This window comes from Bidens hawaiensis, unplaced genomic scaffold (genome assembly GCF_021521415.1).
Source record: "Bidens hawaiensis isolate Kalapana, Puna unplaced genomic scaffold, B.hawaiensis_p1.1 tig00043249_1, whole genome shotgun sequence".
NCBI classification, from domain to species: Eukaryota; Viridiplantae; Streptophyta; class Magnoliopsida; order Asterales; family Asteraceae; genus Bidens; species Bidens hawaiensis.
In genome coordinates, this window is record NW_027497672.1 from 5,626 (window position 1) to 23,350 (window position 17,725).

Genomic DNA, 17,725 nt, shown 5'->3' on the forward strand with positions numbered 1-17,725 from the left:
TTATATATAGGAAAACCCTAGGAGACACAAACCCTAGAAAAAGGGGAAAAGATCTCAAAAAGTAAAAGAAAAGATATCAACGGTAAAAAGTTCTGAAAAGTAAAGATATCAAAAGATATGGCAGCTGCAGGGGGCAAGATAAAGCTGACAGGGAACAGTAAAAAGCATGGGCGGATCAGATAAAGGTACTGGTCAAGCATGGCAAAAGCAGATCTCAAAAGATTGTCAGTCACTTTATCTGTCAACCAATGGGGTTGGTGCGCATGCTGCGCCGAAAGTAACTATTCAGACATTAGATGGGTTAGGTCAACGGCTCAAAAGATAAGACAACACAAAAGCAAACGGCTAGATTTAAACAGAAGATACAAGGGTTAAGCGCGGGAAGGCTGAGTGCGCGAGCGCGAAGGCTGGCACAACAACCCTTAGCGCACTGCGGGAAGAATCGCATCCTTAGCGTGCTGCGTGAACTAGAATTCTAAGCGCATCGCGGGAAGAACATACATTCTTAGCGCATTGCGGGAAGAACATGCATTCTTAGCGCGCTGCGAGAAGAGTTCTCTTCACGCATCGCAGGAACAAGATGTCTTCACGCAGGCTTCCATGTAAGGAGTCTGGCGCGTGGAGCTGCAGACATCCTTAGGCGGGAAGAACCAAAGGACAAGCAAAGAGTTGAGGGAAACAAGGCTTAAGGGCGGGACGGCGACAAGAGGGAAAAGAAGGCGGAATGAGAGAAGGAAGAGGGAGGGGACGGCGGAAAGAAAGAGAGAGAAAAAGGCGGGAAGGAAATATATATTTTTATTATTAAAAGTAAAATATAAGTATAAATAAATATTAAATCATAAAAGAAAGAGATCGGGTCAGAGAAACGGGTACCTGGGTCGGGTCGGATCAGGGCAGATGTCACATCGAGGGTATAAATAAAGCCAGCTCAGCGACCCGAAAAGAATGTATTTTCCGCCTGGACTTTTTTAATCTTCGTTTTATCACGGGCCCGCCTTACAGCCTCTTGAATTTGACGGTCATGGTCTTTCAACATCTGGTCAACTTTCCCAGATGGAGCGAGTAACGGGCCCGAGTAATGAATCTTGCTGGCCTTGGAACCGTACCCGATCTGCACAAAGGGTAAAAACGTCATTTTGTTTGTAAAATGTAAACGATAACATTTTTTTAAAATTAATTAAAAAACTTACATTGACAGGATCTTTATTAACCGATCTTCCATCGTCATCGGGCGGTCCCGCAGCGATTGAAGAGGCTTCTTTAAGCGAACCCGGGAACCGACTTATTAATCTTGGAATTTGTTGTTGTGAAGGTCCCGTTTTGTCCCTGTCTCTTCGGTCTTCATACAACATGCTTTTCCTAGCAGCTACTAAACCGGACATTGCCGATAAATCCGGCCCGTTTGACTCGACCTTTTTGCCTGCCTTTGACCAGGCGGCCCGTTGGACTAATGGGCCGGAATGTGAGGCCCGTTTATGCAGGTTATTGGGTTGGTCTTCTTCCATAGCTTGAGAAGGTCTTGGCGGGTCAATTGGAAACCCGGAAGCCGAATCTTCATGTTGCGGGTTGAATTTTTCACTACGGGAATACGACTGCCCTTGTCTTTTCTGTATAATCAAGGGTATTTTAGGTATTTGACTAATAATTAAAAACTTTAATTAAATATCTAAAGTTAACCTGCAAAGATGATGCGAGTTCAGCGTTAGCTTCGGGTGCGGGGATGGCCCGAGACTCCCTTGCGGGCCTTCGTTCCTGGTCGGGTCGGTGGGCTTTCCCTCCGGCTGCAGCTTGTCTATTAAATCACAATTAAATATTTTAAATCATTCGCAAAATTTTAAATATATTAAATAAAGGTTACATGTAACACACTAACACGTACCTTCTAGCCTCTTCATCGCGCATTTTAGCATCAAATTCTTTACTCGGAGGATATTTCGGTAAGCTTGAAGGATCACACGGGAACGGTTTTGTAGTAAAAAACTGTAAAAAGAAATAAAGAGAAAAAAAAGAAAGAAAGATTGATTAAATTAAAGGTCACAATAATCAGATAATTAGTTAGGAGTGTGCATGGGTCGGTTTTGCCTCAGACTGAACTTTTGGTTTTTGAAAATTTGAAAAACGCTCGGTTTCGGTTCGGTTTTTACCATTTGGACTTGTATATTTAGGCCAAAAAAATTACCCAAAATATTAAATTTGGGCCAAAAACTTCAGACTTAATACTTTTTGTTAATTAATAATTAGTAAATTCTTACATATTTTACACTATATATTAAACTCGCACATGTTACAATATTTGTTAACTCTGTTAAATTAGTTAACATTCAAAATAAAAAATGAAAATCATAAATTCGGTTTTTGGTTTTGGTTACGTGCATAACCAAACCAAAAAATATTTTTTTTCCGAAAACATTAAACCAACCGTCAGCTTTATTTGGGGTTCGGTTATTCCGGTTCGTTTTTTTTTCGGTTTAATGCCACACCCCTAAATCAGTTCTAAAATGCAAATCAAAACACCCCATAATAATATAAACCGATCATATATAAAGAAATTCACACCTCACTCTTCAAAGCCGAAGCTGCGGACCCACGATCAGCAGGATCAATAGAAAGAAGAGTTTCCAGAAGAGCTAACGCAGGCCCCGGAAATTCCTTAAACGTTTCCGCAACAACCCTTTTATACGGTTGTTGAGGCTTAAAAATAGTAGCATGAGGCAACTTTGACTTTCTCCAATAATCCTCGGAAGGTGATCCACAAAGCTTAAAAATTTTATGCAACTGTTCTACCTACAATCCAACAAACCTACAATTAAATAAACAATTAAAAGAATATATTATACTATTAACAAAACAATTAATATAATTACCTCGGTTCTTCCTGGCATTATAGGCTTACCAGCATATAGTTCAGCGACTATGCACCCCGTACTCCATAAATCAACCGCAGTGCCATAATAAGTAGCACCGAGTAAAAGTTCGGGCGGTCTATACCATAATGTCACAACACGGCTGGTCAACGGTTGACTTTGACCAGGGTCAAAGAAACTTGCTAGACCAAAATCCGCTATCTTTAAAATGCCATTATTATCGACTAACAGGTTTGAACCTTTTATGTCACGGTGGAGAATACCGTTACTGTGACAATGGTCGAGCCCGGTTAATAATTGTCGTACGTAACATTTGACTTGTGACTCGGTGAACTTGAGACTCGGGTGAGAAGCAAGCCCGGCTAAATCGTGTTCCATGTATTCGAAAACGAGGTATAAACTGCATGACATTCTAGAAGTTACTAGACCTTCGAGTTTTATAACGTTTGGATGGTTGAGCTTCCGAAGAATGTGGATTTCGCGGGCCATAAACCGGACGCTTTCAGGGTCGAGATTGTCAAATCTTACTTTCTTTAAAGCAACAATTTTCCCCTGGTCTAGATCACGGGCCCGATAGACATTGCTATATGTACCTTGCCCAATCTGAAAAAAATAAAACGAAAATTCTCATTAGCTTCGAATGTATGTTATCTCAAACGGGTCATATAAAATTGGGCCAAACGGTCTAAAAGTGACCCGAAGTCTAATTTTAATTCATGCAACCTTTCAAATTGTTCATTTACAGTTTCATAATATTCTTATTATAATATGTTTTGTAATCATAATTAGCTCATTAACTATTTATACTTTCTGGAGGCTGACACACTTCAAACCGACCCGCTTCAACCCACACCAAAAATTACCCGTTACCTTACCAACCAAACTCGACCCACCCATCTTGCCACCTCTACACATTATGAAAGTAATGTTATCCAATAAACACATTAGGTTCGTAAACTTAAAAACAAAAATATGCTATCTCAAAAACAAGAATCAAACCTTATCCAATTTCTCAAAAGAATCAGCTCTTCGGGGCACCCAACCTTTAATCGCCTCACCAGCAACCACCGCCAGCCACGGAGGCCAACCGGCAGCCACCTGTTCACCTTCGGTTGCTCTTGGAATATTGCCCAGGGCATGATGGAGTGTTGAAACAATGGCGTCTGATTTCTCTCGTTTCCTCTCAAAATTATCCCCGGGCAGCCTGACCGGCCCGTGAACATGCTTATTAATCAGCATTGATCCATTATTATTATTATTATTATTATTATTATTATTATTATTATTATTATCTGATTGGGGTTTCATCCTGTACACATCTTCTCTTCTTGATGATGTAACCCTAGGCACCCTTAATTCTGCTTTGTCCCTTGGACTCTCTCTGCTATCTTCAATGGCATATGGTTTGCCACAAACACAACCCATAATAATAAATCAAACCCTGAATTGACTTCCAAGATTCAACCTTTTTGCTCAATTTCACTAAAAAGAAACAAGAAACACAATTACTTTCTTGAAAAAGATTAATAATTTAACAAAAAGGAGATATTTTTAATCAAGAACACACAACCCACAATTAAAAACACATAAAGATCAAGTCTTTATCCAAAAAGATTATAAATTTTCACAAAATGAGCACATTCCCACATCAAGAAAGCATTTTGCAGCATACCCAGCTAAAATTACTGGTAAAAGAACATATGGGAATGAAATTGGTGCAATGCCCAGTAATAAAGAATCAAAAAAGATTAATAATTTAACAAAAAAGAGCCATTTTCAATCAAGAACATACAACCCCTCAAAAGCCCACAATTAAAAACACATAAAGATCAAGTCTTTATCCAAAAAGACAGTAAATTTTCACAAAATGAGCACATTCCCACATCAAGAAAGCATTTTAAAGCACACCCAACTCAAAATATTAATAAAAGAACATATGGGTAGTGATCAAGAATCAAAAAAGATTAAATTTTTACCTTGAAATGAGAATTAAACTGATCTATGGTTGAAGAAGTGATGGATCTGAGGTATCAGGATCTGGATAGATGAGTGGATGGATAGATAATTAGATAGAGAGAAGTAAAAATGGGAATTGAAATAAGAAGAAAAAAGAAAATCAAAGAAAAGTTGTATACATTTTCTTGTTTAGCATTTATATATTCTGACAGTTTGGGGCAGCTTTTGGAAGCCTGTTGTTATGAGAGAGAGAGTCTGGTGTAGTGAGACATCCTTGCCACCACTCTCATAAGTCAAAACTTGGATATATTCATAACAACAAATTGATGTTTAATTCTTTAATTAAGATATCATCAATGTCCAGTAAGCTCTTGAGCTCCTCATGATAATAAACTCAAGTCATTTTCATTATTATTATTATTATTATTATTATAATAAGGGTTGATTGGTGTGTAACTGATTTGTATTAAATAAGGTGGGTGATTATGAAAGGAGTGTTGTATTATATGTTCATTTTAATGAATAATAATATATATATATTTCATTTGGTTAGCTTTTGAAAATGTAAACGAACATAGTTGCTTATAAGCTACTCTATACCGGTTTTTCGAAAATTGGAAAGGTTGAATTGAATTGATCTTCAAAGAGTTTAGCATGTATTAAAGCTTATGTGATAAACGAACTCATACTTAGTCATTTGTTAAACTCGACTAGGATCGTAGAGCTTATTATTTATGTAGTTATATATATATATATATATATATATATAGGGGTTGGATCTAGAGAGAACTCTTCTAAATGAGAGATCATAGAGAACTTCATTATATCTATTGATTTCACTTAATCAAAAGTGAAATTAAAGGGAAAAGAGAAAACAAAGAAAAGAAAATGTGTTTTATATAGAAAAGGGCAAATTAGGTATTAAAAGTATATCACATTCTCTGTTCACAAATATCGCTTCTCTCTATCCAGATCTCACACCATCATCCTGTCCAGAAACCTAGGGTTTCTTCATATCCGCTGCAAAAATTCGTCCGATTCAACGTGAAAATCAGCCGGTTACACCGAAGAACACCATCAGGTAATCGTCTATGCAAGTTATCATCACGCTCTCGTTCGTATTACAGCGAATCAGCTAAAAAAGGTAGCCGATTCTCTGTTTTTGTGCTTTATTTTTTGTAAATCGAGTAACATTCTGTTGATATTAGTTCGTATATGTCTGATTGCACACATATAGTATACGAATTATTGGTATATTACACGTAATCGAAGCAACATATGTGGTTATTGTGCGTTTCGGTTGTAAATTAAACGTTAATGTGTGTATACCAGTTCACATATGCAATATTACTTGAGTTTGTGTTTTATTTTGTAAATCGAGTAACACTCTGTTGATATTAGCTCGTATATGTCTGATTGCACATATGTAGTACACGAATTATTGATATATTACACACAACCGAAGCAACATATATTGTTATTGTGCGTTTCGATTGTAAATTAAACGTTACCGTGTGTATACCAGTTCACATATACAATATTACCTGAGTTTGTGTTTTATTTTTGTAAATCAAGTAACAACATGTTGATACTAGCTCGTATATGTTTGATTGCACATATATAGTACACGAATTATTGGTGTATTACACATAACCGAAGCAACATATGATGTTATTGTGCGTTTCGCTTGTAAATTAAAAGTTAATGTGTGTATATCAGTTCACATATGTAATATTCTTTGTGTTTTTGTTTTATTTTATAATTGAGTAACAAAATGTTGATACTAGCTCATATATGTTCGATTGCACATATGTAGTACAAGAATCATTGGTATATTAAACACGATTGGCACAAATATATGTTGTTATTGTGTGTTTGGTTTTTAAATCAAGCATTATTTCGTGTATATCAGTTTACATATGCAGTATACTCTGTTATTTTTTTAAACCAAACAATAAAACGTTGATATAAAGTTACTATTTGTTTGATTGCATGTACGCAGTACATTAATGTGATTGATTGAATGTTTTATAGATAAGTTCGTCAAAACACGGTAATGTTGTCTTACATGATCACATATGTATATAAATGCATAGGCGTATTACATTATAACATGAATATAGTTAGAACTCAATTAAATATCACTAAATGCTGATAAATAAAGTGAAATGAAAAGGAGAAACCTTGTGGGTTTTTTTGAAAGGGAGGGAAAAACTGGAATTAAGTAGATTTAATCCATCGTGTCCATCTACCTACTCAACCTTCATGCAGAATCAAACCTCGCGGTCACACTGTAAATCGGTTGATCGATCATCTAATCTGTCTAATCCATCACGGAATCAAGCAGAAAATTGAAGAACACTTCCAGGTAAACATTCACAATCATTCAATTAATACATAATAAGTGTTGATTAGGTCTATTACATTTATAAATTGTCAATACTGTGTTTTTTGGGTTGAATGAAGATCAACATAGTGTCGACTAAAAAATACTTTTTTACATTGATTACTAGTGAAAGTTAGGAATGATTTGCATATGCGGTATAGACATTGATATCAATTTAGATGTCTTACATGATTAGTCGAATATTACATATATTTAGTACATAAACAATGCATTTTACTGCATACTTTTATCTATATTGCACATATGTAGTATTGAACGTAGTAATGTTAATGTAACCTTATATGTTTAGTTATAATATATATCTGTAAGTGAACTCGTTTTAGTTACATGTATATATGATTGTTCCATTTTGGGGCTTAACTGATCATTATAGGCTTAATTTATCATTTGATTCGGTATGCCCTCCAATTGTTTGATGAAATGTTTGTATGAACTTGTTTCGGTAATCACATGTTTAATCGATTATTATTACATAATTCTTATTTAAGACTTTAAGCTACTTATTCTTTATGGTAAAACATCTCGAATAAAACAGGCTATGGTTACAGTTGTATATTTCAGTTATCGGTACTTGAATCATAACTCACTGTCATGTTAATTTTACCACATAATTATTAGTTTATGTAGTTTATAAATGATGTATTTTACTGTATAATGAGTTATATTGCATATATGTAGTTTTGAAATAATAGTGAATGTAAGTGTATATGTTTAGGTATATTACATACGTGTAACATGTTTGAACTAAACAATGTTAAGTGTACCATTTATTATAATTGATTATGTATATTAATTTTGTATCATGTATAAAAATTAATGGTTTTCTTTAATATATGATTAGGTGATGAAGAGAATCAAACAAGGAAGGTATAAAAAAACAGAAAGAAAGAAAGAAACTGAGGTGTTGAAAAAAGCATGTCAAACGAGGTGAAAGTCAAATAAGATACTTATTTAATGCATTAGTTTCTTAAATCATTTTATTCAAAAGTTTATGTAATTATTAAAGGAAATAAAAACTAAACATTTTAGACAAGAAAGTATTTTTTGTCATATCAAAATAATATGTTTTGATATTTTACTTGACCTTCAGGCTTATACTTGGAATAGGCTTAATTCTGAACCAAACGAGGTGATTTCTTGCCATTCAATGACTGTAAACTACGTGAGTTGGAAATCTAAGATACTTCAAATGCTAGCATTTACGAGTGATGATCGAATGTTTAACGGACCACAATCAGAGAAGACATGTAAATTTGTAGTAAGTCAAAATTCAAAACATGTTTTGTTCTATATGTTTTCTGTTGATACACAGTATATATGGATCCATATGTTTTTTGACTTCCTACATTTTAGTTCTTATGTTCATAATACAGTCATTGTTTCTATAATAGATTTGTGCAATTTAACGTGGCATCAAGAGACAAATGAAGACAAATGATGCTTATGGACCATAAGTTAGAAGAAAAGAACAAAAGGCAACGCACCCATGAATAAAGACACTAGAAAATCCCAGACTCGAATGCAGTTTGTAAAGGCAGAATAATCTTAAACAATTTTTTGAACAATTACTAAGTTTGTGTATGTAGCACAAAATCTTTGTATAACTCTAAAAATATGTTGTTGTTGCCTTTATTTTAAGCTCTTTGTTGAGATTGTCCTTGAAATTGTTGTTTTGGTAATGAAAGATCTTTTGATTGGTTAAAAAACAAAATTTTAATTTTCTACATATGTTTGTTTGATTATAGTTAACAAATGGTGTGCAAAATTTCATGCTTTGAAATGCGAACTCGTCCGTCTCCCCGTCAGTTGTTTGCTTGTGTCAATGCAATGTCAAATAAAAGGAAGGACAATGTGAATTTTATGTGTACTGCATATATGTAATATAGTATATTTGACGGTATGGTTTGGATAAGTTATGGTTAAATCACTCGTATGCATTATTGTGATTGCATATATGTAGTACTTTTGTTTCATATATTTTTTAAACAATATAATATGATTGTATTAAATTTATTACATATATGTAGTACTAATGTCCTACATATATGTATCACTAGTGTATGACATATATGTATTACGATTGTATCACGTATTAATAATAATTGTTTGCTTGTTAAAATGCACATGGAAAATTTAAAAGCATATGCTACACATATGTAATACATACAAACATATAAGGCTGAATATATGTTGTGAATTGATTAATAATCATGCGTAAGGTATGATTAGACGATAAATTACTAACAATTTCGCAAACATTGTTGACCAAAATCAACTAACATCGCTGATTTTAAATGATAGAAATACTTATACAAATACACAAAAAAATATGTCTGCACATTAGTCGATACGCGCGAAATCCGTGTATGAACAAAAATCTGATTTATCATGTGCATCAAGGTTAACCTACACATAAGTCACGTATAACACATTAAAACATATTAACATAAACTATTATAAATATTAGGGGTGTGCACATTTAGGTCCGGCCCGAAAAAACCCGAAGAACAAGCCCGAAAAAACCCGAACCCGGATCGGCCCTATATACAAACTTATATAGTTGGTCTTTAATATCATTCAAAATCGGTTTCGGGTCGGGTTCGGGTCAGGTCCACTGAAAACCGAATAACCGATTATGAACGTTACTTGACTCAGCCATTTCATCAAACAGATGGCGTGCGCTTACAAAAAATATTGCAGAAATACATAGTGAATTGGATTCATTCCCTAATTATCAAGTTCACAGTGAGATGATGAATTTAATCAACTTAAGTAAATAAAATAAGAATTTTATAAATTAATTGTACCCGGAGGTTAATGGCTAAGAACATAAAAAAGTACTGGTAATTTGAAGATTTGATATGTTTGTGTGAATCCTTTGAACTCACACCAAGATCAACAAAAGATCTCATCCACAGAAGGTAAACGCGTATATAATTTCAGGCTATAAACTCCAACTGTTAGCGTTAACTGATTAAAATATCGGGTTCGGTTTTTGTTCTAAGACCGGAAAACCAATTCCAGTTAAGACCGATACCGGACCTGCTTTAAAAGGTCCGGTTTTCGGTTTCATTTATTTGCAATTTTCGGTTATCAATTATTGGGTCAGGTAATCAGCTTTGCATAGCCCTAATAAATATATTGTGAATAGAACACAAAGGAAAATAGTTACCTGTTAGGCGGTCGTAGTTATATTTCTTACGTGTAATATACGTTGGACTCATTTGGGAAGTCCGTTCAAACAAATTATGGTATTTTCCTTGAGTAATAACTATTTCTAAACAAATACATGTCAATTTAATATCTATTAATCACATGTAACATGATATTGCATATATGTAGTATACAAAACGAGATGTTACCTTATTGTTCAACACCATAAAATTGCAAGATATTACCAGTGTAATTGCTAGAACTTGAAGCAATATCAACATATGAGCTGGAATAGACATCCTGGTTAAATAAACCATATGTAATTTTATACTGCATATATGTAATACATAACATTATATTTCTTGTATGTAGTATATAAACATTATGGTACCTTGTTGAGCAACACCATTAAGTAGAAAGGAGAAAGGAGCTCAACTGGGCATTCTAATCAAATAAATCATTTGTTATTTTACACTGCATATATGCCATACGTAACATTATATTACATATATGTAGTATAAGAACATGATGTTACCTTGTCGATAATCACCATTAGAGTGCAATATAATACAATTATAATTGACCGATTTTGAATTAATAAGAAAAGATGAAATCAGTTTGGCACCGTGATGAAACAAATTAGGGGTTTTCCATCAAATAACAACAAATTCTGACCTAATATCACCTAATTTTGGTATTATAATGTCAAATTTGTTTATAGAACTTTTAGACGAAGCAACACCTAATCGATTAATAGTGAAACAATTGTAAGTCAGTAAAAGAAAGAAAAAAATGACAAAGGAAGATACAATCGGAACTGAAATACCTTCAATTGCCATGTTAAACGATTGAAATCCATCACAATCGATCTTCAATAGAAATTGAGACATGAGTATGGAACATATCTTCACTAATTATGGTTCAAAATTGATGCACAGGTTAAATCAGGGTACAAGGGAGACGTGCAGGGTACAGGGGAGATGTGCGTACATCCCAACATATTAAATAGCAATTTTACAAAAATAACCCTCTAGTTAGGAGTTCTTTCCCTAACAAGAAGTTCTCTCTTGATCTTTTCCCTATATATATATAGGGGTGGGATCAAGAGAGAACTCCTATTAATGAGAGAACTAAGGAACTCAATTAAAAACCATTAATTTTACTTTATCAATGGCTAAAATAGGAAAAAACAAGAAAAGTGGGTTTTTTAATGAGGGAGGGTAAATTTGAAATTGACTAAAATTCTAAATCAGCATACTCTCTTCCATAATCCAGATACTCGTTCCTCGCATCGACATTGATAACTAGGGTTTTCTCATATCTTCTAATTCGTCCAAATCTGCTTCGAAATCGAGCACAAATCAAAAGAATAACAATAGGTAAATGATTGTAATATTCAATTTCACACATTTTCTCATCGATTGGGCGTATTATACACACAATCAAGCATACAGAGGCTATCGTGTTCGATATGCTCTGTATTTTTCTTTCTTGTTTAATTGAATAACAATACAGAGTTGATGAACATTAATGTGTACACATATTGCTAATGTACTACATGTGTATGCGCTGTTGACGCATTACGTATATGCGGTGATGTTGTAATACATGTATACGCAGCGTCGATGCAGTACATATATGCAATATTGCAGACTTTTTAGTTATATTGAACTCATTTTAGTTATATTGCATTTATGTATTGTTAAACGCGATAACGTTAACATAACTGTATATGTTTAGTTATAATGCATATGTGTAAATGAACTCGTTTTAGTTAGAATTTGCATATTTGATTGTTCAATTTTGGTGGTTAATTAGCCAATATAGGCTAAATTATTCATTTAATTTGGTATGCCCTCTAACTGTTTGATGAAATGTCTAAATGAAGTCGTTTTGGTATTCACATGCTTGCTCGATTATTGTGGCAGAATCCTTGTTTAAGACTTTAAGCTGCTTACTCTTCATGGTAAAGCACCTTGAATAAATCTAACTATTGTTATAGTTGTACATTTCAATTGGTTTACTTGAATCATAAGCCACTGTCATATTATTTTTCATGACGGTTAAGAGTTTGGTTTGCTAAATATTTCTATAATGTTTTATATTATAACGTTGCGTATATGATATAGACACGAAAACCACAAAGTGCTTAAAAAGAAGAAAATGTGAGACATGGGAAGTTATTGGACAATAAAGTCGAAGTTGATTTGGAAAACAACGGTGAAAATAATAGTTTTAGTGGTACTCTTTTTATATTTTATTACATTTAATGTGTACAGTAATGTGATACATATGTTTGTATCAATGAAGTTATATGTATTTCACATACATGAAGATCACGAGGAAGTCAAAAGGTCATGTAAAGTGAAACAAAGGGCACTTGTGGATGAGTAATACAAGCATGAGAAGCAAGAAGAGGAAAATGATGATGAAGAGGATACCACATTAGAGCTTTAGAACCTTAGAACTTTAGAATATATGGTTTGTATAGTTTATTCAGTGTTGATGTATTACATATATGCAGCACAGATGCATTACCTATATACAATACTAATGTATTACATATACACTGCACATATATGCAGTGTTAGTGTAACGTTTATGTAGTACATAGATGATAATTTAATGCATATTTTTAGTTATTTTGCATAAAAGTCTTGTTGCAAATAGTAATGTTAGTGTGATTGTATATATTTAGTTGTAGTGCATATGTGTAATATATGTTTAAACCTATCAATGTTAATGTAGCAATATGTATTCATTGTTAACGCATATATGTGATGTATCTAAAAATTGGTATATTAACTTGATGAAATGAGAAGAAATATGCATTGTTGATTGTTAAAGAGTACTAGTTTTTTCTATTTAACCATTTGGACTAGAAACAAAAATACATTGGGGGTATGAATGCTTTGGTTGTTATGGCGGCCTTAGCATATTCAGTTTAAAATACTATGTATTGATAATGGTTTCAAAATTATGATGTTCAAGAAACTTAATAAGATAAAAGATAAATATTATGTACAAATATACAATGCTTAAAAAATGTAAGTAGAATATGCATAGCTCATATGTAATGCAAATATAGAAGGTTGAATTAAAGTTATGAAAATAGTATGAACAAGTCTCACCCACTTATATTAAATTTTATTCATTTTTTCGCTGACACCGTTAATACAGCAAAAAGTTGATGCGAAGACGAATGAGATCATATTCCATGCCGTATGTTATTGGTCCTCCTTTAGCTTTATAAACTTCTATTTTTTTCCAACACCATATTTTCTTTTTCTTGGTATCTTTTTTAATGTCAAATCTTCATCATCTAGCTGTAAAATAAAGTAAATAGTTAGTATTTCAAAAGTAAATAGTTAGTGTTTCTATGTAATACATATGTAATGCATAAATGTAATACTTTAGTATTGCATATATCTAATACAATAGTATTGCATATATATAATACGAAAATATATATATGTAATGCAATTAATACAAACATATAATGGTGGTTTTTAGGAAAAACAATACAGGCTGGAAATATTGTATATATATGCAGTATACTTAAACAAAATTCGCGTTAACATTATCATCACAATTTTCAGATACACTACGTGTATACATTAATAATAAAGATTCACTTTGAATGAAGGGCTACAACCTAATAATCATAAGCCAATTAAATATGAATCTATTGAAACAGTTAAAAAAACATGATAATTACAAAAAATTAACAAAGTAACAGAACGTAAAGGCACATTAGTTATTAGCTATTTACCTCTAATATACAACTCGTTGAGACGATTCATATATTGCTCCAGCCCATTTTCGTATTTGCCTAATTCCAAACTTTCTTTTTACACAGAGATCTTATTTTTTAGGAAGCCTTTAGCCCTAGTTTTAACGCCTGATTTTTGTATCCGTTCTTTACTCAATGGTGCAGAGTTTGCACTTCCACATAGTATGGTAATGGTTATTTTGTGTACCAGGAACAATACTTTACTCATATAAAGTTCAAACATCAACCAACATACCACATATTAACAATATAATCATAAGTTAATTCCAAAACTGCATAATACAATTGTAAATAGTTAACAAACTACATATCAATATTTTTTATTAGTATTACATATATGCATTACAAACAATATTCAGATATCTAATACTTAATACTACATTTGTGTAATACTCGGTATGACACATATGTAATACATGTATTTCACATAAGTATATTTCTTTTTATTATTGGAAATATGTAATACCAACAGTATTACATATACGTAATACTTGACGTCAGACGTATGTAATACATGTATACACATATTGTGCATTTGCCTAATTCATGTATGTAATGCATGTATTAATACACTTATGTAGTACATGTATTATGCATTGTAAAAACCTAAATCCAGTACTTAGGTTAAACAGAAAACTCTGTCTTCCTTATTTCCATACAAACTTATAATTGACGATTGATTATATCCTAATCATGTCGCAACTCATGATTAATCAGTTAAATAATTCGGTCAATACATGAAACAAATAAATTACCAATCAATTTGTTGATTACAACATAAAAATCATAAATTAAATATTCAAAGTGAAATACACCCGACAAAAATTGCAAAATAACGAATTAGAGGTAGAAAGAGGAACCTGTAATGCTTATTGTTTTGATTCTTGAAAGGATTGATCTTCGATTTTCAACTCAATTAGAAGTATTTGATCTTCTGAATCATCCTCTTTTTCTTGCAGGTGTATCAATGAAATCAAATAGGGAATCGATCTTCAATACACTTAACAAGTATGGTTATGAATCAACCATTGTGTCTCAATTTGAAAGTGATGTCTCGATAATTAGGGTTCATATACCAGCACAATGGTTTATGGTGATTCCATCACACAGGGGAAGGGGCGTATACGTTTGAGGCATATTGGGAAGTAATTTGACAATTCTACCCCTCTACTTAGGAGTTCTTTAGTTCTCTCCATAATAAGGAGTTCTCTCTTGATCCTTTCCCTATATATATATATATATTGTCATATATATATATATAACAAATTTGTTATTTTATTTATACATTTAATAAAATGGCAAATTATTAATAAAATGACAAGCTATATGAAATGTTACAATTGTAAATATAAATAAGAACTACAAATATATATAAATAAAACAACAAAGTAATTAATTAATAATAATCAAGCCAATTCAAGCTATCATATGCTAAATAAATCGAGACAAGTTATCCGAAGCTAAATGAGCCAAACTCAAGCTTATACAAGCTTAGACTCAGATCGTTTATAACCCTGGATTAAGAGGGTGTTTGGCTGAACTTATTTTTTTTGCTTATTGCTTTTTGGAGGGGCAAAATGTCCAAAATACCCCTCCAAAAGCACCTAAAAGCACCAAATTGAAGTTTTTTGCTTTTTGGAGGGGTATTTTAGACTACAAGTCATTTTAATATAAAAACAAATTGTTAACATATTTTTTTTTCATTATCAATCAATCAATCATACCCAGTTAAGTCTCACAAACAGCAAAGCTATAAGTAGGGTTTGGAAAGGGTGGGATGTAGACACACCGTACCTCTATCCAACGGAATAAAGAGGTGGCTTTCAGATTTTTTTTTTATTATAATGTCATTTAATGATTTTGAGTTTTGATATTATTAAAATATTGTGTAGTGGTTTAATTAAAAATTATAAAAATAATTGTCACGTCATTGTCATGTATATAAATGTTGTAATCAAATAAAAGAAAAACATTATAAAACAAAATAAAATGAAGTGTATTCGTATTTAATTGGTGAAAAGTTGGTCTGGTGGACCAATAACTTCCCACCCTCAAGCCCGTTACAAGCTTAACAAAGAAATGGTTAACGCCCTCTTTAGCGCTCCCCTGTAATGATTTGACGCTTGGATTGATAGTGAGGTAGTTGGGACTCTACCCCACTCCACATGATCTTATAGCTATTTTTTCTTTTTAGCTATTAACAGCTTCATCTTAATGCCTTCATTATCAGCTCTTCCAACACACCCACCCAATTCCGTCTCCATCTCCGGTGACTTCTTACAACCATGTCACCACCACTCAAGGCCATAAAAATCCTCTTTTAGCAATCACAACAACCATATCATATCTCCAACCATATATTCATATGTCTATTCATTTGTAGATGTGGCATTGTTTTAAATTTTAACGCTAATGACTGAGATGAGAAAAAGAGGAGATATATTATAATATTTATTATTATTAAAACCAACAAAGAAAAACATTATATAGTGAAAAGAAGATAACCAATGACATTTCAACATGAGGAAAATAAAAGAAAGATATCCACTTTATTTGTCCATGTTTTAAAAATAATATAATTGAAAGTAAAAAGATTTGATTTGTTCTGATCGGACGATGTAAGCCTGTAGCATTATGCGTACCATGTCAAGTCCACCTAACCTAAGTCTAAGTCAACTCTTTTAAGATTACACAACTTTTAGTCTTTTACACCAACCTTATAATCATTTTTCCTGGCCAAAGTTTTGACTTGTATCTTTACTTAGAGATGTTCAACGAAACCGGTTCCTGGAACCGAACCGGACCCGAACCGGTTCCTACCCGTTTTTTGTAGGAACCGGACCCTATCTGATTCAACCCGATGATCCGTGACCGGTTCTTGCATTTCTGAGTGGGGGCGGGTAGGAACCGGAACCGAACCGGAACCGGTTCTGGAACCGAACCATCCGGAACCGGTTCCTAACCGGTTCTAGCCGTTGGATCGAATATAGCCGTTGGAAATCGTTTTTTTGGCCGTTTTTTGACCGTTGGGGTCAAAAATAGCCGTTTTTTTGGCTCCCCCAAGCACCCCACTACTAGTATAAATAGGTATTTGGTGTCATGGGTTCATCACAACACTCAAAACGCAAACCCGAATGCAAAAAAATACAAAAAAACGCTATTACAACGTTTTGAGTTCTCTAATATCTTGTTTTCTCTTCTTCTATATTCATATTTGTTGTTATGGCTGCCTCACAATCATCGGTTGGTCAAGGTTCCAACGCCGAACCAAGTTTCGTTCGTATTGACCTCATAATCGTAATCAAGAGATTTGGTGCAATTGGGATTTGGTTGAATTGAGTGATGACCATTCATTGAAGGCTCGGTGCAAGTTTTGTGGGATTTATTTTTATGTTAATTGTTTTTTTTATTTTTCATGTTATACAAATACGAATCGTAGTTTAGAATCCAAATCGCAAACGAAAAACGAAAAAAAAAAAAATTTTACACTGTAACCAGTTGGAACCGGTTACGGTATAGGAACCGGTAAGAACCGGTTAGATAGGTTAGGGG

At 33.2% G+C, this 17,725-nt stretch overlaps 1 protein-coding gene across 1 annotated transcript; it reads right to left on the reverse strand.

The window, feature by feature from the left end:
• Positions 1-911: 911 nt before the first annotated feature.
• Positions 912-5,052, reverse strand: LOC143594178 (putative serine/threonine-protein kinase At1g54610). The gene is made up of 8 exons (XM_077073553.1): positions 4,841-5,052; positions 3,864-4,346; positions 2,865-3,467; positions 2,557-2,784; positions 1,880-1,980; positions 1,678-1,792; positions 1,191-1,607; positions 912-1,111 (listed from the first exon to the last, which is right to left on the reverse strand). The coding sequence occupies exons 2-8, from the start codon at positions 4,287-4,289 to the stop codon at positions 929-931; spliced, it is 2,073 nt and encodes a 690-aa protein (XP_076929668.1). The 5' UTR covers positions 4,290-4,346; positions 4,841-5,052; the 3' UTR covers positions 912-928.
• Positions 5,053-17,725: the final 12,673 nt, after the last annotated feature.